The 19,227-nt window shown below is 41.2% G+C and overlaps 1 protein-coding gene across 1 annotated transcript in view; it reads left to right on the top strand.

Moving 5' to 3' along the window:
- Agbl4 (AGBL carboxypeptidase 4) overlaps positions 1 to 19,227 on the top strand; it is a 1,006,503-nt gene that overhangs the window by 881,867 nt on the left and 105,409 nt on the right. Inside the window, exon 9 of the mRNA XM_048351274.1 lies at positions 15,656 to 15,767. Within this exon, the coding sequence (XP_048207231.1) occupies positions 15,656 to 15,767 (112 nt within the window). The remainder of the gene's footprint in view (positions 1 to 15,655; positions 15,768 to 19,227) is intronic.

The raw sequence follows: 19,227 nt of genomic DNA, 5'->3' as shown, positions 1-19,227 counted from the left end.
AGAGCTTCAAGCTGCCCTATTGGTCCCATAGGCCAGCCCCTCCCAGAGCTACCCTGCTGTCTACAGCATTGTTTCCTGGGTTGGATGGGACTTGCCAAGGCATTATCATGGGAGGGGGAGAATTCAGAGTGCAAGTAAGTTTGGGAAATGTCAAGATAAGTTAAACAAACCTTTTTACAATAAGATATCCCAGAATTCTGAATATAAGCATGGGAAGTCTCAAAAGAGAAAGACAGTACTCAGTGTTTCTTAAAGGTTAGTATCATGATCTATATAGCCTGCTATTCATACTAGGTTTGTAGAGTAGATTTTGAGAAGTGCCATTCTCAGAAGTCTGCTTGCTGACCCAATGGCCTATCAGGCTCCCACACATATTTTTATTTAATCTTCACTACAAATCTAGAGGACATTCCCATTGCCAGGGCTGGGCATGCCAAACACTGAAAGGACAAGGCCCAAAGCAACTACCAGAGACTCTGCACTCCTAAACACTGCCTTTGCTTTCCAGTTAAGGTATTTAACCTTACAGATAAAAAAATCTATGAACAGGAGGAAAGAAGGAAGGAAGGAAAGAAGAAAGGAAAGAAGCAAGGAAGGAAGGAAGGAAGGAAGGAAGGAAGGAAGGAAGGAAGGAAGGAAGGAAGGAAGGAAAGAAGGAAAACAATGAGGGAATGAGAAAGGGAGGGAGAAGGGAAGGACTAAAGGAACAGTAAGTTTCTCATAATTCTAGGGCAGTGAATGAAGCCAGACCTACCATGTACTGATCAGATCTCTGGATACAGACCAGAACGCAGTCAGCTATGTCTCTACTTTGCTCTCATGCCTTCTGACTTCCATCCTCTTGATGTCTCCCTCTAGATGCACAGCCTCTCAGAACTGGTCAAGAATATGTCTTGGGTTTATGGCTTGGAAGAAGAGGGCAGGAATGTAGTTCTGTCTGAGCTAGGCCCTGCTCCTCCCTGTTCTCCAACAGCCCCACAACCAGGGCTAGACATGCCAGGCACTGAAGGTATGAGAATGCAGGCCTGCCCCACGGAGCCTCGTGGGCTTGGACAGGGCAGTATACTGGCTGGGTCCATGGTCTGTGGAGGTCCATGGTTATGAACACAGGATTTCAAATTCTGCTCTCCCACCTCCCTAACATATGACATTGTGGTCAATGGCATGGCTATACTAGACTCTATTTTTCTCATCTGTTAGAGAGGATGCTAAAGAATGGCAAGGCTTTCGTTGATAATGAATTTAAAGCATAGTGTTAGGTATATCATAAGTTCTAAATATAAAAGCAGTTTTCCTCCTTCCTCCTTCCCTACTTTTTCCACATTAGAAAAGCATGCAATTATAAAAGTATGACTCTATCTGAAAAACAAACTAAGAGCAAAAAGGGACATGGCTCAAGTGGTTGAACACTTGAGCCGAGTTTAAACAACAACAATAGCATGAAGCATGTGATTCAATTTAGGAAGAAAAAATAGAGATTTCAGTTAAGCTTATATTTAATAATATAATATCTAGGCTATGGTTTTAATAATTAAATAGGGAAAGATGCACTCCAGAATTTAATAGTAATATATAGGTGTTCTACCATGGCAGAAAATGTTCCTTGTATAAGTGGAGCAGCTTTTATTAACTAGACCACTGTGTATGGTATGAGACTGTGGCTATGCTAATAGTATATAAACCTATAACTAAAGTTTACAGCAATCATGTATAGCAATTATAGTCCACCCAACAGTAGCTATCTATCAAAATTGTATTAGATGATATGCCAGTACTTACGATGTATTATATTATTTACACTATGTTATAAAGACACAGAGAAACAATACATTCCATTTCTTTCTATACTCTGCTCATACTCACCTTTTCTACTTCAGGTCTTAGGTTTAATGCTACGCTACAGAAAGGTTTTCCAGCACCTACAATGTATAGTTGACCTCTCCTGTACTCCTTCAGAGTACCTGGCATTGTCCTTTGGTTTATAATCATTTGAACATATGTGACATTCTATAACGTAAGCTCCTTAGTCATGACTTTGTGTGCCTTATTCGCTACAGTCCCAGTGCCTAATATAGAATGGGACTTTGGTATATCTATATATAAATGAAGTAAATAGCAGCCTTTGGTGATTGTGCTATGTCGCAAAGCTATATTCCCTAGAGAAGAGTACATATTACCAGGTGCTGTCAGCCTTCAACCTTTATTTTTCTTCACCTCCATGGCCTCCTAACCCCAAATGTTTTCATCATATGTCATTGTGACATGAATCTGTTATACTGTTATAATTTCACATAATGAACTGCTCTTATGATTTAATAAACACTGGATTTTCAGCCACACTTTGTTAGTACACAGAGCATTATACTTTTAAAGGCACTAAAAGCCACATCTGATCATTCCAAAAACTCTTTTTTAACTTTAAATTTTATCGTAAAGATGATGTTACAGTTACATGACTACATTTCTTTTTGAACAGTGTCACTGCCTCCCTCATTTTCTCCCACTTCCCTCCCCTCCATTCAAGTTGTAAAGTTCATTTCCAATGTAATATAGGGTGTATTACTGTTGAATTGGTTCACCCTTTGTCCCACCATTTCTGTGATTTCCCCGTCTCTTCCCCTGAAGTCAATAAACTTATATACAAGACAAAGGGTACAGAAATTTAAAACAAAATGACAACAAGGATTAAACCAAAGGAAAAGAAAAAAAAAGAAATAACTACAAATAGTACAATTAAAAAAAAACCTCTTTTTCCATTTCTTGGAGTTCATTTTGATAAGTATCATTTTTTTATGATCATATGCACATAGAGAGTGAGCCATTGTGATCCTCTCCTAAGAATAGCCTCTTTTGTTCTCACTGTGCAATGCTTAGAGTGTTGTTTAATTAATCATGTCCAAGTGTAATTATTTGTCTTTTACCATCCATTGGATTAAAACTTACAGGTTTATAGACATATTCTAGTTATTACAAATGAGGGTAACCATGCAGCCTATTTTTCTTTGGTTCTGGCTTACTTCACTTAATATACATTTTTACAAATCTTTCCATTTCCTTATGAATGGGGCAATGCCATTCTTCCTGATGGAAGCATAGAATTCCATTATATATATATATACATATATGTATATATGTATGTACATGTATATATATATATATATATATCACATTTTCTTGATCCCTTCATCCACTGAGAGGCATCTGTGTTGATTCCATATCTTATCTATGGTAAACAACGCTGCAATGCACATGGTTGTGCTGGTGGCATTAGTGCAGGCTGGTTTGTGGTCATTTGGATAAATCCTCAGGGGTGGGATTTGGGGGTCCTGGGGAATCTCAGTGTTTAGTCTTTTGAGGAGCCTCCATACTGCTTTCCAGAGTGAACAACTTTACATCCCCACAAACCTAATTCCCTTTTGGCCATATCCCCACCAGTATGTTATTATTTGTTTTCTTGATAATGGCCATTCTAACTGGGGTGAGGTGGAATCTCAATGTTGTTTTGATTTGCATTTCTTTTATGGCCAGAGATGTCGCATATTTCTTCATATGTCTATTGGCCATTCTTGTTTCTTCTTTGGAGAAGTCTCTCTTTAAGTCTTTAGTATACTTATTGATGGGGTTGTTGTTTGAAGATTTGTTTGGGGGGTTTAATTGTTTGAGCTCAAAGTATATTTTAGATATGAGGCCCTTGTCTGATGTATAGCTAGTAAAGATCTCTCATTCTGTGGGCTTTCTATTTATCTTGCTAGCTACATCTTTTGCTGTGCAGAAGCTCTTCAGTTTAATGCAATCTCACTTATCTAGCCTTTCTTGGGTTTGTGTTTCTGGATCTTTATGTAGGAAGTTTCGACCTGTGTCTAGGAGCACTAGTATTTCCCCTATCCCTTCCTGTACTATTTTCAGGATATCTGGTCTTACATTGAGATCTTTGAACTATTTGGAACTGATTTTGGTGCAGGGTGATATATAAGTATCTAACTTCAGTTTTTTACATGTGTATAGCCAATTCTACAAGCACCATTTGCTAAAGATGCTGTCTTTCTTCCATCCCATGGTTTTGGTCCCGCTATCAAATATTAGGTAGCTATAGGTATGTGGGTTCATTTCTGGGTCTTGGATTCTATTCCAGTGGGTCCTCAGGCCTATTCTTGTACCAGTACCAAGCTGGTTTTACAACTAAGGTTTTGTAATGAGTTTGAAGTTTGGTATTGGTATTCCTTTGGCACTGTTCGTCCTGCTAAGGATTGCTTTTTGCTACTTGGGTCTTCTATTATCCCATGTAAATTTTGGATTGCTTCTTTTATATCACTGAAGAATTGTTGGGATTTTGATAGGTCTTGCATTGAAACTGTAGATTTGGGCAATATTGCCATTTTTATGGTATTAATCCTCCCAATCCAGGAGTATGGGAGATTTTTCCACTTCTTTAAATTTGCTTTAATTTCCTTTTTCAAGTTTTTAAAGTTTTCCTTATAGAGGCCCTTCATATCTTTGGGCAAGTTAATTCCTAGTTTGTTTTTGGTGGTGTTGTTTTTTTGAGCTTTGTACAAAAGGAGTTGCTTTCCTGATTACAGCCTCTTATCATTGGCATACAGAAAAAGCTATTGATTTTTGTGGGTTAATGTTATACCCTGCTACTTTGCCAAAATTTCAGATCAGCTCAAGTAACTTGAGAGAGGAATCTATGGGGCTCTTTAAATACAGGACCATGTCATCTGCAAAGAGGGAGAGTTTTACTTCTTCCCTATTTAGATCCCCTTTATGTTTGTCTCTTGCCTTATTGCTCTAGGTAGGAATTCCAATACTCTATTGAAGAGAAATGGAGAGAGCAGACATCCTTGTCTCATTCCTGATTTTAGAGGAAATGGTTTTAACTTTTCACCATTAAGTATAATGCTGTCTATAGGTTTGGCATATACAGCCTTCATTATATTGAGAAATGTTCCATGGATTCCTAGTTTCTCCAGAGCTTTCATCATAAAGGGGTGTTGAATCTTGTAAAACACATTTTGTGCATTGCTTGAGATGATCATGTGGTTTTTGTCCTTGCTCCTGTTGATGTGTTCAATTACATTAATTGACTTGCATATTTTGTACCAGCTTTGCATCCCTAGAATGAATCCCCTTTGATCATAGTGTGTGATTTTTTTGATAAGTTGTTGAATTCACTTGGCCAGATCTTATTGAGAAGTTTTGCATCAATGTTCATCAAAGAGATGGGTCTATAGTTCTCTTTCTTTGATGAGTCTCTGTCTGGTTTTGGGATGAGGGTTCTGCTGGCTTCATAGAATGAGTTTGGTAGTGATCTTTCACTTTCAATTTCATTGAAGAGTTTGAGGACTATTGGAGCAAGTTCTCCTTTGAAGGCCTTATAGAATTCGTCTGCGAATCCATCTGGTCCTGGGCTTTTCCTGGATGAGAGGTCTTTGATTGCCATTTCCATTTCATTATTGTTATGGGTATACTTAGTTTGTTTAAATCTTCTTGGTTTGGGGAGGGGGAAGATGGGAGAAAAATGAGGGAGGAGATAACAAGTTTGATAAGAAATGTACTCACTGCCTTACATATGAAACTGTAACCCCTCTGTACATCACTCTGACAATCAATTCATTAATTACAAATATCTTGGTTTAGTTTGAGTATGCAGTATCAATATTTGCTAGGAATTATTCCATTTCTTCCAGATTCTCCAATTTGTTCCAACAACTCTTTGAAAAAACAAAGCAGGAACTGAGGATTGTCCATCCTCATCCTCCCAAACCTTATTGTCCTTGGATAAGCATATTTCTCCCAAGACTTAGTTCTGCCCCCGCCCCCTGCAACCCTCTTGAAAGAGTAAAATGTGGCAAAATTCATCTTTTGTCACTTAACTGAAGCTCCATGGGAGAGACTCTGTCAAAAACAGCATGACTACAACATAGGCAAACCTTGAGGACATTATGCTAAGTGAAATAAGCCAGTCACAAAAGGACAAATAATATATGTGATTATCTTTTATGAGGTACTTAACGTAGTCAAGTAATTAAATCCAGAGACAGAGGATAGAATGATAGTTGCTAAAGACAAGAAGAAAGGATAGTGGAGAATTTTATTTAATGGGTATAATGTGCATAGGGGGTTAATGGCTATAGAGTGAATTTCAGAGGTAGATGTATTGAATGCCATTGAACCACACACTTAACGATGATTAAAATGTAGATTTTTTGTTCTGTTATATATTTCGACATTAAAAAGGAAAAAAAGACTAAGCACCTGTGGCTCATGCCTATAATCCTAGCTACTCAGAAGGCTGAGATCTGAGGATCATGATTCAAAGCCATCCCAGGCAGGAAAGTCCATGACACTCATCTTCAACTAATCACCAGAAAACCAGAAGTAGAGCTGTGGCTCAAAGTGGTAGAGTGCTAGCCTTGAGTGATAAGGCTCAGAGATAGCGCCCATGCCCTGAATTCAAGTCCCATACCTGACCAAAAAAAAAAAAAGGAAAGAAGAAAAATGGCATAATCATCAGTCTTGCAATGTGCAGTATGTTGGACCTCAGCTCCTGAGCAATTAAAATTGTACCTTTAAGTGCAAGGCTACCCTAGTTGAAAAAGCCAGTGGGGTATGGAATGAAGGGCTGAATGAATTTGGAATTTGTTAGCAATTCCCATAGGCATGCACACACATTGCATACTCTCTGTGCCACCTCCTCCTCTGCCTTTCTTTGCAGAGAAGACAGCCCTACCCCCACCTCCATACCCCACGGTGTCTGCCTAGCATTTGTAATGCACAAGTTGCCTTGCATTTGAAAAACAGACTTTCCATCTCCATATGACAATATGAAATTCTGTGTTGGGTTTGCATTTCTTAATTAGGTGCTTGTCATTGTGTATTCCATAGAGCCAAGTATAAGTAAACAGTCATAGACCTTTGAATAAATTTATTGGTTTTATTTATGTTTCTGGGCATAAAAATCTATAATTACCAGGTACAGCCTCAGTATAACTGGTATTTAATGACAATTACTTTTTGTTACCATAGAAATGAGTCCAAAGTAGTTACCCATAATTTCTCATTTCCCAAACCTCACACATGCTGAATTGCAATATTACCATAGTAATTGCCTATTAGTCATCATAAAATACGCAGTTACCCAAAAGATAGCAGGAGGCTGTGAAATTTCTCATCTTCAGAAAACCTTGGTGCTTCTTGGGATTGTGGAAGTGGGGGGGGGAGGAGGAACAGACCTTCTGAGTCTGTTCAGCAGTGCAGAAATGATTCTGCTTTATGATCCAGCACTGCACACTTCATGCTAGAGTCTGTATGATCTGTAGACACTTACTGCCATTATGTCTCTTGACCCTGGTAATTTTTATATAGCAATGGATGCTTCTGGGTGGTCCATTTGATTTAACTAAGGTTTGTGGAGGACCTGCTGGGTGTCAAGCCTTGTGCTGGATTTGAGGAAGCAGAAGGAAATCAGAGCCAATACTTGCCAGGACAAAGCCTGGTGCCCGTGAGAAGTAAACGCTTACTTGCTGTACATGGTATGCCTCATGTCACCTGATCCTCACCAGGCCCCCTGAGGGGGGTGTCGTGATGGCCCAGTTTTAAACAGAGAAGGGAATGGAGGCTCCAAACTACAAAATATCTCACCCCAGATTCCCTGGAACAATGGATCAGGTGGTTCATGGCCTGTGACATGAGAACTAACCTGGTGCCAGATGATCTCCTGAAGCATGATACACCCTTCTAACAGGAAAAGACAAGGGGGGATTTTAAAGTATAGGGCGTCTAAAGTGTTCAACAGTCATAAGAGCATAGAGCATAGAGCATAGAGCATAAGAGCATAGAAAAATGCTATGAATCATAGTAGAGGGTGAAATATCAGGGTACTAATTTCTAACACACACACACACACACACACACACACACACTCATTCTACAGCTGGCCCACTTTTTTTCACCTCAGCATCCAACAAGGAAACATTTGAAGCTGTCCAAAATGGAATGGAATGAAAAACCAGCTATACAAAATATAAAATACAGGTTAATGTTCTGTTTGTTCTATGACAACATCAAAAGAGCATGATTTTATCAAGCTAGAAAGGCAAACAAAGGTCTGCAGCAAGAGATCTGCAGCCTCACCTCACACCACCTCCTTCTCCACCCCAGTAACATTTCACTGCCAGGGTTCTGGTTACAGCATCATGGACAGAGCTCTGGTCCAGTGCTCTAGCCAACATCCTTAAGACAGCATTCTTGAAGGCTGGCCATGCCCCTTCTACTCACCAACTTCCTAGCATGGGTTGCTTCTTCCCTCCTCATTCTTCTCCAGTCCACACTCCCCTTGACTCCTCCCTGTCCCCAGACTGCACACCCCCAAAACTTCCAACTTTTCACATATAAGCTCACATTTGAATTTCTTCCTACCCTTCCTGCTGTCCTCCAACCATGCTCTGGATGTTTGTCATTGTCTGTCTTTGCAGTGTGGTGTCTGGGACTGAGCCAGGATGATAACAGTGATGATAGCTAACATCTACTGAGCCTTCTTGGCTTGGCACTGTTCCAGGCACTTTGCATTTATTGCTTCCTTCAATTCTTATCACAAATGGATCACAATTTTCATTTCACTGAGGAAGAAACTGAGGCAGCGGTAGTTTGATACCCCTCCCCCATGAGGTATCTTACTGCTTTTTTTAGTGGAATGAGAAGATCCATCCTGAGCCACAGTCCTTACGACGAAGCCCACGTGCACTTGGCTATCGGACATGGGACTCTCCTCCATCTAAATCTTTACCAAAATCTTTCTGCTTGCATTTCTGCTAGTTCACAACTCCTGATCATCTCTTAGAGTCTTACCAGAAGCCTGTAGCACAGGCAAAGCAAGAATCACTCTTCTTCTTTAAGCAAAGGAGCCTAGCCACAGAGAGGATAGGTTACTTGTTCAAGGTCACACAGCAAGTGAGCCACACAGATAGTCCAGATGCAGCCTGAATAACGGTAGGGGCCAGCCTGACCACTCAGAGAGTGACAGCCTCACCTCCCAGAGAGTCTCCTATTTTACGTAATCCACGTGATATTTCTACAGAGGCTAAAAGGACATTGGGGCAGGCAGTGTAATCAGGTGTCTAACCCACAAGTACACACCGCCAAAACCAATTATTCAAATGAGCTTCCCAGCCAGGTTCCTCCAAAAGGCCAGATGGCTCTATGTCTATAGAGGCAGCTCCCAGTTTCCGGCTCTGCAAATGCCTAAATCACATTTCAAAGTTAGAGCTGATAGCAAGTTGATTTTAATAATTGATACTACAGCGAAGACAGGCCTTCAAAAAGGTAGTAACCCAGAATTTGTAGCTGGGCAGTCTAGAGAAATAAAAAAATATGCCAATAAAGTTCTTATTTCATGGTTTCCCATCTTAGTTCTTCAAGTGCTACTTGCATCTTACCAGTGCTCAATTGGGCTACCAGAAGGACCTGTGCCACTTAGAATGGGACTCAAGGCCTTCACAGTGCTGCTAAGCAAACTTTCTAGCTTCATCTTCTATGGTCCACCTGTCCCTTCCCATGCCCCCTACCTACCCACTCCAAACCAGCCTGCTCTTGCTCACACCACTCCTTTGCTGCCACTCTGCCTCAACTGTAGAAGCCTAACAACTTTCAATTGTTTATTTTCTAGCTTCTATTTGCCTCTGCCTGCCTCCCACCCTCCAACCCTCACTCCTTTCCCTCTTTCCTTCCTTCCCTCCCTCCCCCCTCCCTTCCTTCCTTCCTTCCTTCCCACCCACCCTCTCTCCCTCCAATATTTATCCAGCACATACTTTGCACCATGTACTGAAGATAAAAGGTGAACTTAATATCTGTGCTGGCCTTACAATATATAGGAGAGACAAACACACTGGTGAAGGCAGCCCAGGAGTTGTCAGGTTGTAGAGTCACAGGAGAGGCACCCCTAACCCACCTGGAGGGCTGGCATTGGTAAAGTCATAGGAGACATCCTGTAGGAGATATTTTGTGACAAACCTTGACAGTTGAATGGAAGGTGGCCCAAAGAAGAGAACGCCAACATGTTCTAAACCAAATGACATAATAGTAAATAACAACATAGATAATAATACAAAGCATAGATTTAACTTAAGCTGCCAGCTACTGTTCTATGTTGTTTTACATTATTTTTTCCTTTGGCAATATAGACATCAAAATTAATTGCACCTCCCTGCATTTAGAAGGCAGGGTGTCTCTCTGTGTCTAAATTGGCTTCCTTTTACTTCACCCCCAAATTCAACTTCCCATCAGGCTGCAACAGAGAAAGTAAACTGCCTCCCCAAAGTACACAATGTAGTGGAGGGGACCAGAGTAGAATCTTCCTACAGGGCTCCATTCCCAAACTTACAAAGCTTGGATTGCGATGTGGCTTAGAGGGAAGTCACTTTTCCAACAGACTCACGACCCAGGGTTGTGTGGCTTTTCTGCTCAGGACTGGTAGTTTACCACTTGAACCACACCTCTACTTCTAGCTTTTGTTGGTGGTTAATTGGAGATAAGAGCCTCAAAAACTTTTCTGTACAGACAGACTTTTAACAATGATCCTCAGATCTCAGTCTCTCTGAACAGCTAGGATTATAAGCATGAGCTACCAGTCCCTCAGCGCTGGAATGAACTTGCAAAGGTACCATTCTATAGCCTGTCACCTTGGCCAATGCCTTCTGCCCTCTTGCTTCTTTTTACCAGCTTCCCCATCTCTGAAGAGTAGGGACTGGGTTTGATGGGATCTCAAGTACTTCTGAGTGGTGACTGGATGTAAGGATATGTGAAGGTGCAATGCTGGAAAGCCCCCAGAGCCTAGTGTGTGTCTCAAGGGCACTGGAAGGAAGGAAGATGGATCATTCAAATACATGCAGTGCACAGGAAAGGAGAAAGCATCCCTACAAAGCTTTTCTTTAAAAAAATTTAAATTGTTATTATAAAGGTGATGTGTAAAGGGGTTATAGCTGCATAAGTCATGTAAAGAGTACATTTCTTTTGGACAATGTCACCCCTTCCATCCCTCTCTTCCAGTTTTCCCCTCCCATTCCATTCACAAATTATATAGTTCATTTTTAACATAGTGTCCAAGTGAGTATCATTGCTGCATTTATTCACCCTTTATCCTTCCATTTCTGTGCCTCCCCTTATACTCCCAAAGATATATCAACAAACAAACAAAACAAAAAAGAAAGAAAACAAAAAAAGAAAAAAAATCCTCTTGTTTTCATTTTCTGGAGTTTATTTTGATAAACATGTTTGTATGATCAGATGTGCTTTTCTGTTCTTTTAAGATTATCTTCCAACAAAGCTTTTCTTCGTTCCTGATGCTAATAGCTGGGCCAGAAGGCCCCAGGAAATGCAGGACTGTGAAAGATCCCTTTACCAGACGCCACATGAGCATCTTCCTTACCTTCCAATACTATCACTCTGCCAAAAATGCCACCAGTATAGGATAAATATCCTCTGAACCTGCTAATCCTGACTTTGCTATGAACAAAAAAGGGGTTCACAGAACATCCAGTCTGTACACAGCACACAGATTCTTGGCTGAGGAGTCAATAAGGACTGAGACCCTGCTCCCAACCCAACGTCTCACTAGGAAATGGCATCATTTTGTATTTTGCCTGTTCGGACACCTCTTTGTAACTGTCAACCTGAATGCTTATTACCAATTTGTGTGCAGGTACCTGTCATGCTATTCTCTTATTTTATGAGTTTTATTCATTTTTTCATTAAAAAAAAAAGATACTGGCATCCAGTCTGCACAGGAAGGGGAATTCCTCTATCAGGCTCTGCCATGACTCCAGTGAAGAGAGAGAAATGATAGCTAAGAATGTAAGCTTAGAACTGGTTAGATCCTAGATGAAGTCCTGCCTCTGTGACTTGCCCTTCTGGACCATGGATAAACTCTTTAACCTTCTGAGCCTCTATTGGTGCTGTTTACGTGAGTATGGACTGATGTGCCAAACACCATGCTGGGCACCAAAGCCTTGGTGGGGGTGAAGTTGGTCCAGTCTTTGCCCTCCTGGATTTCTGAAGTTATTTTGAGCAACACAGATAAATGTATCCAAAGTCACAAACCTAACTTGGCGGCAGATCCGAGACTGAAAACTACAGTCTTCTGACTTTGAAACCTAGGCTCGTGTCCATCTTCTCTGATTTCACAGTCCTGCTCACAGATTTCTTCTTGTGGTGGTCATCTGTTTACAACATCCCCATGTTGCGCTTTAAATTGCCGGGTCCTGGGCTTATCTATCTTCTCTGCGGGGGATCCATACTCACTCTCTCAGCGCCCCACCCCCCCCCCCCCGCCCGGCCTGTAGGGTATCAGAGGCGGGACTGGGGACCCGGATTAGCCTCGGGACACGTGTGGGTGCGAGACTCCCATACTCGCCAGCCCAAGGAAGACACGAGCGAGCACGTGAAGTCTCGGAGACGTCTCTGGGACAGCTCTCATTTATTCAGATGAGAAACCACAAAGATATACCCCAGAGGCGGGCACAGGGAAGGGGAGAAGGGATTGGCCACTAGGGGTATCCATCAAGTGATGTCAGGGGACCTCCCTCGGGGGCGGAGGCGCAGCCCCCCAAGGGTAGGCCCCTGGGGTGCCCCTCCATTACACATGTGCTTGCCCCAGGAGCAGGGCTTCTCTTCCTGTTAAAGGCAGGAAGGGGAGGGACAGGCCAAGGTCAGCTGTGCCTTTAAGAGGCCACAGCTGACCCCAACAGTCATCTACAAAGGGATGGGAGGGAAATGCTTTTAAGTTTCTTGAGAATGATGATGAGTTAGATGTGTTAGGATATGTTTGATGTATTTGCAACAAAGGGAACTGTCTCCTTATACACAGCAGAGCCTGGCACACCTGCTACATACTTTGCAGACAGATTGTCTGGCATTGTGACACTGGCCAATCAATAGAACTAGAAGGTGCTCTGGGCCAAGGACAATTGAATCTCAACCTTTTTGTGGTATTAAATAAAGCAATATTTATTTTGCTTTTGGTGCAAATATACCTAATCCAATCCAGCTCATTGGTAATGCTGAGAAACTGCTGTGTTTGGGGGACAATTGCACACATGCTCATACATCTCTGCTTGTCAATGGCTAGGCTCTCAGGAGTATGCAGCCTCACGGTGTTCAGAGAAGATTGATCTGCAGCTGCCAAGCTGCCTTTTCCTTTATCCTTTAGAAGAGGTGAAAAGAAAATCATAAGGAGCGGACCTGAAATCACTGCTCTCATTCTTGTTGCCATTATTACAACAGGGATGAGGCACAATGCCCTTCATAAGATAGACGTATTTATTTGCCACCTGAATAACTTTGTCTGGAACCATTGTATCTCTGCTGTTGAGCAAAGGAGAATGAGACCAGGACAGGAAGAGCAGACAAATGTGAAGTTTGGGAGGGATAGCATAGTCTCATAAATGGATGGAGGAACCCCAGAGGGTGATGATGGTCTACCCTGGCACTAAACTCCAGCTCCATCCTAGTAGATGTCAAATTTCTTTCTCAAGGTCAAATCTTTCTTGGATTTTAGTTTCTTGCTTGTAAAATAAGGATAAATAATGCCTACCTCACTTGATCATTCTATGCTTAATATTTAAGAGATGGCTCAAATACTTTTAGAAACTTAGTCATATGTTCCCACAAGGACAATACATTCTGGGAGATGTATCCTTAGGTGAATTTGTCATGGGCGAATACCACAGAATATGAACTAAGATAACTATGATGTCTATTCATACTATCCATGGGATCACATACAAGTGTAATCCATCATTGACTGAAACATTTGGTATACTGTATATGACTACAGCCTGCAAGGAATTCCCCAACCCTTGTTAGTAGATATTTAGGACATATTGGAATCAACATGGTAAAGGAAGGAAGACCATGGGTCACCAGGTCCTATGGGATATTGGTTAAATGGTCTTGGAGGAATACCACCAAAGTATTACTTTCTCTGATCCTCAGCACCACCTCTGTGGTTGGATGGTTGTGAGGTGTAGATCATATACGATTAGAAATGATCATTTCAACATCTGACACCATCCAGACTCTTTGTCAGGCATAAGAATAGAAGCAATGTATGGTCCAATGGAACCATTGGCCTCCCATCATGCTTATTTAAAGGGATAGGAAGAAATTAATTACTACTTTCCACACCACTGCCATCATCTATTTTATTGAACAGGGTGACCGGTGGGAATGCAAATGTTGTAACCAGAGAAGTGATAAAATTGTATTGCTTATGGAAACAGAGAAGGGTTTAGAAGATAAGATGATAATAGAAAAGAACAAAAGAGAAGAAAAAGAGACAACCTAGAAGAGAGAGAGAGATAGCAGGGATATTACTTTCAGTTTTGATTGGATAAAAATCTACAAAGAGAAAAAATTATTCTATGCACAATGGGAAGACAAATCTTGATCAAGAAAGAAAAATAGCTGTGTATTGGAGACCTATTCTGGGAATAGGAAAGAGATGGGTTGGAGAGAGGGAAGACACTCATTTGAATTATAGACAAGCATATCGTTTTTCTGGAAGTTGTCTTTAGTCTGATCTGGCCTGGCCTGGAGAGGATTTATGGTATATGTGTGAAGGCCCAGTGGGGACAGAGGCATGAGGACAGAGTTCTAAAGTTAGCACTTCTCCCAGATACAAACAGGGCTGTGAACAGATCTGGGGGAATAGAGGAGGAAGAGGGAGAGGAGGAGAACCAAAGGACATAATTACACTTGTCTCCATGAAGCTATGTAATATACAAGAGAGAGCTTATAGAGAATGTGAGCTGGTGAGCTACCACTGAGCAGATGATAGTTGAGGAAAAATTTGCAATTAACAATAGACAGAGTCACTTAGATATCTAGGGTATGAGGGTTTGTGGCAGAGGGAAGAGCCTGCACACAGTTCCTGAGGCAGTTATTGCCTGATGTGTTTGAAGAACGGTGAGAAGGCCAGTGGCTAGTATAACTCAAGCAAGGATAGTGATAGGACCTGAGGTCAGAGATCAATGATATGGACCAAGAGAGGCTTCCATAGCCTGTTTCAAGGACTTAAGCTGCATATAGCAAGGTGACACTGGACCAGAGAAAGGACATGATGTGACATTAAAGAGGATCATTCTGACCTTTGTATGCAAAAATGTGGGAACAAAAGACAGGAAGAATCCCAGTATGGAAGCACAAGGTAAGGTAAGAGATAGTCACAATTCTCTGGGCTTTGGATCAGGTTCAAGGTGCTGTCACTAGAAATAAGATATGTGTTGGAGGTGTAGAGTGGATTAGCAGTAGGTGTGAAATTAAATGGAACAATGGTATCATTAGTGGGGACATCAGTGGTTTGGGCCTGTGCATTTGTTTCTACTGTACTATGTGGAAGTTATGCATGGATCCATGGACCATGTCATAGAAATGTTTTCTTATCTGTGATTCAATTTCTTCTATGAACCAGGAATAGAGTACTAATGCCATAAGGTTGATAGCAATGAATGAATTAATTCAACTAACTAGGCAAAACTATCTCTAGAAAGAAATACATGTTAGGGAAGTGGCATAATTATTGTTTCTGTTCCTAAGTGTCTTTTGACATGTGAGAGGCTCACCTGCCTTGTCTCTACTGACCCTGGGCTTGGTTATTGTCTAGGTGCTCTCTGATGGGGTTTGACCTGAATCGTCACTGGCTGGATCCTTCTCCTTGGGTCCACCCTACCCTGCATGGGGTGAAGCAGCTCATCGTGCAGATGTACAATGACCCAGTGAGTATCTGAATGCACTCCACATCTGCTCGCCTTGTGGATCAATCTGGGAAGGGGAAGTGGTATGTGGGAAAGTCCACTAGGAGCTACAAATTATGATGACATGGACAAAATTAGGGAGGGACGAGGCCTGCTGGCCTCTTAATTTTACAAATTCTGGTGCCTTCTCTCAATTCTTTCTCCCACTCCCCTCAAAAATATTGGTTTGGTTATGTGGACTTGTGGGATGATGGAAACACATTGGATGTATTTGTCAAGGTTCTTTGGTTACAAACCAGAGAAATAGAATTTGAAATAGTATAAGCAAAATCAAGAACTCACAAGATGAGTACCAGCTGTGTGCCGTGGAAGTGGCACACAGGGGGAACATGCAGGGATGCCAAGTGTCACAGCCAGTGGCTCCCATGACCACCACACTGCCTTGTTCTCATGCAGTTCCAGAAGACTGTGTTTGGTCTGCCTTGGAGGTTATGTCCACATGTGGGCAAGAGAAGGTGGCCCAAGAGGCAAGTATCTACCTCTGTGTCTAGAGAAGAGGGCCCACTATTCCAGAAGAAAAAGCAGGAGGCTACGCACACAGAACCATGGGTCTCTACACCAAGTTTGCTCACAGGGGTGAATTCTCCCCAGTGAAAAATAAGAGAAAACACTGGGATTTCATAGCTTGGAGGGTCATAATCATACTCCACATAGAGCTGTCAGAGAGGGGATAACAGACCTTCTTCTTGTCATGTGGAGTACCTGGAGAGAGGTAGAGCCTTTAACTATTGGAGCTGCCTACTGATGGAGTAGGAGTGTGAGTTGTGAGCTTAGCTTACATTCAACTTGAAGAATGAATAGAGAAGACTCAAATATTTTGGAAGACACTCTAGTGAAATTACGTCTGAGTCCCTTCCAGCTACAATGGTTGTGATATTATGATCCCTTAGCTCTGATCAGGTGACAGATGGTGACAGTAAAGACAGCACAGCTCCCAGAATTGGGTTTCAGCGCTGTACCAGTATAACACATTCTACTTACTCTTGGTGAAATTGTCAACAAAAATATCCAGAACCAAAGATCTGCCTAAATGTGTGCTCAAAAACAAATAAATACATAAAAACCAATTTATGAAAAGTTAAGTCTTTAGGTGCAATACAGTTATCCTGGTTACAAAACCATTGTTTATTTTAGTTACTTTACTTTCTTATTTCTTTCCTAGCTCACCTTCTGTGTTGGGCCTTTCACAGATATTAGTATGTTAGCTTCCTTTTCTTGTTCATCTATCCTTGTCTCCAAAGTCTCCATGCCACTCTGATCAGCTTTCCTTTCAGAGAGAAGCTGCATTTGACTTTCTCCAGAAGTATCTATAGTCTGCTGAGCTTTCCCTTCTGACTTCTGTGCCAGTTGCAGTTTCTCAACTAGACACCATGCCTTCTCCTGCTTCTACCTCTTTCTCAAAAACAGCCCCTACCAACATTTTTGGGTTATTTTCCCCAGATTTGGCTGATAATAGGTACTCAATAACTTTGAGTTGAATTGGAATGAACATAAGAAATCCAATTATACCAAATGTTTCATAGATACAAAGCACTTACTCACAGGGAGGACAAGGAGACATGGTGAAAACAGGCTGGGGGCCAGGAGGAGGGAGAGATCACAAGCCAATGAATAAAGCAGCATTTTAGATGAATCCTAAAGAGACAACTGCTGAGGGGCCCACAGAAAGGAGGTTAGTGTTGCTAAAGAGGAAGAAACTTGTGCTGTGATGAACATAGTTGTGCTGGTAGCTTTAGAGTGGTCTTGCTTGTAATCCTTTTAGTAAATGCCCAAAATCAGGGTTGGTGGGTCATATGGGACCTCTACGTTTAGCCTTTTGAGGAACCTACACACTGCTTTCCAGAGTGGTTGAACCAGTTTACACTCCCTCCAACAATGTAGTAGTGTACCCTTTGGCCACATCCCCACCAGCAGCTGTTGTTATTAGTTTTCTTGATAATGGACATTCTTATTGGGGTAAGGTGGAAACTCAATGTTGTTTGGATTTGCATTTTTTTATGGCCACTGATGTTGAGCATTTTCTTATGTGTCTCTTGGTCATTCTCATTTCCTCTTCAGAGAAGTCTCCTTTTAAGTCTTTAGCCCATTTATTAAGGGGGAAGTTTTTTCTTTTTGAGGCTTTGTTTTGGGGGAAATTAATTTTTGAGTTCTACGTATATTTTAGATCTGAGGCTCCTGTCTATTATATGGCCAGTGAAGATCTTCTCCCAATATGAGGGCTTTCTATTTATCTTACAACCTATGTCCTTTGCCATGCAGAAGCTCTGCAGTTTGATGTAATCCCATCTGTCCAACCTTTATTTGTTGTGCTTCTGGGCCTTTATTAAGAAAGCTTCAACCTGTGCCAAGGATCCCAAGTGTTTCTCCTATTCCTTCCTGCAATGTTTTCAGGGTATCTGCTTTTACCTCAAGTTCTTTGATTTGGAATTGATTCTGGTGCAGGGTGATATATAAGGATTTTAGATTTAGTTTGTTACAGGTGTTTAACCAATTTTTCTAGCACCATGTGTTGAAAAGGCTGTCTTTCTTCCATCCTATTTTTTTAGCTCCTTTATCAAAGATTAAGTGGCCATAGGGTTAATTTCTGGGTCTTCAGTTCTATTCCATTGGTCCTCAAGCCTGTTTTTGTGCCTATACAAAGCAGCACAATTTACTATCACTAAATATTGAACCAACCCAGATGCCCCTCAGTAGATGAATGGATCAAGAAAATGGAATTCTATGCTTCTACTATCAGAAAGAATGACATTACCTCATTCGTACAGAAATGGAAAGACTTGGAAAAAAAAATCATACTAAGTGAAGTGATCCAGACCCAAAGAAACATACACTCTATGTCTTCCCTCATTGATAATAATTAGTACATGTCTAGGATAGTCCCAGAAGATCACAATAGCTCAATAGCTATGTACATATGAACACATAAGATGGTGGTAAGCAAAAAGAACTCCAAGTTATGGAAATAAGTGGTTTATCATTGTTGTTATTTTCAATGTACCATGTGAAATTATGCCTTTTTCTTTTGTCTTTCTTCCAAATGGTTTTACCCCTGATGTCACTGTAATGGATTTGGGTACCCTGAGTATCGTATATATGTTTCTCGGAACTAGGGAAGGAAATGGGAACATCAAAATGGAGAGACAGAGGGTAAAAGGTGAACCAATGCAACAACAATACTTAGAGGACAATATGCTATAAACCTACTGTACAACTTGGGAATAGGGAGGGAATTAGGAAGGTAGGAGAAAAATGAAGGAGGAGGTAACAAGTTTGATAAGAACATATGAAACTGTAACCCCTTTGTATATCACTTTGACAATAAATAAATTAATTTTTTTTAAAGAGGAAGAAACTTCAGCCTGCCAGCACTATCATCAACTAGAAGTTATTGATTTGCTCATAAATGACTGGGAAATTGTCT

This window comes from Perognathus longimembris, chromosome 7 (genome assembly GCF_023159225.1).
Source record: "Perognathus longimembris pacificus isolate PPM17 chromosome 7, ASM2315922v1, whole genome shotgun sequence".
Lineage (NCBI taxonomy): Eukaryota > Metazoa > Chordata > Mammalia > Rodentia > Heteromyidae > Perognathus > Perognathus longimembris.
Note: the sequence above shows the minus strand (reverse complement) of the source record. Positions and strands in the feature narration are given on the sequence as shown.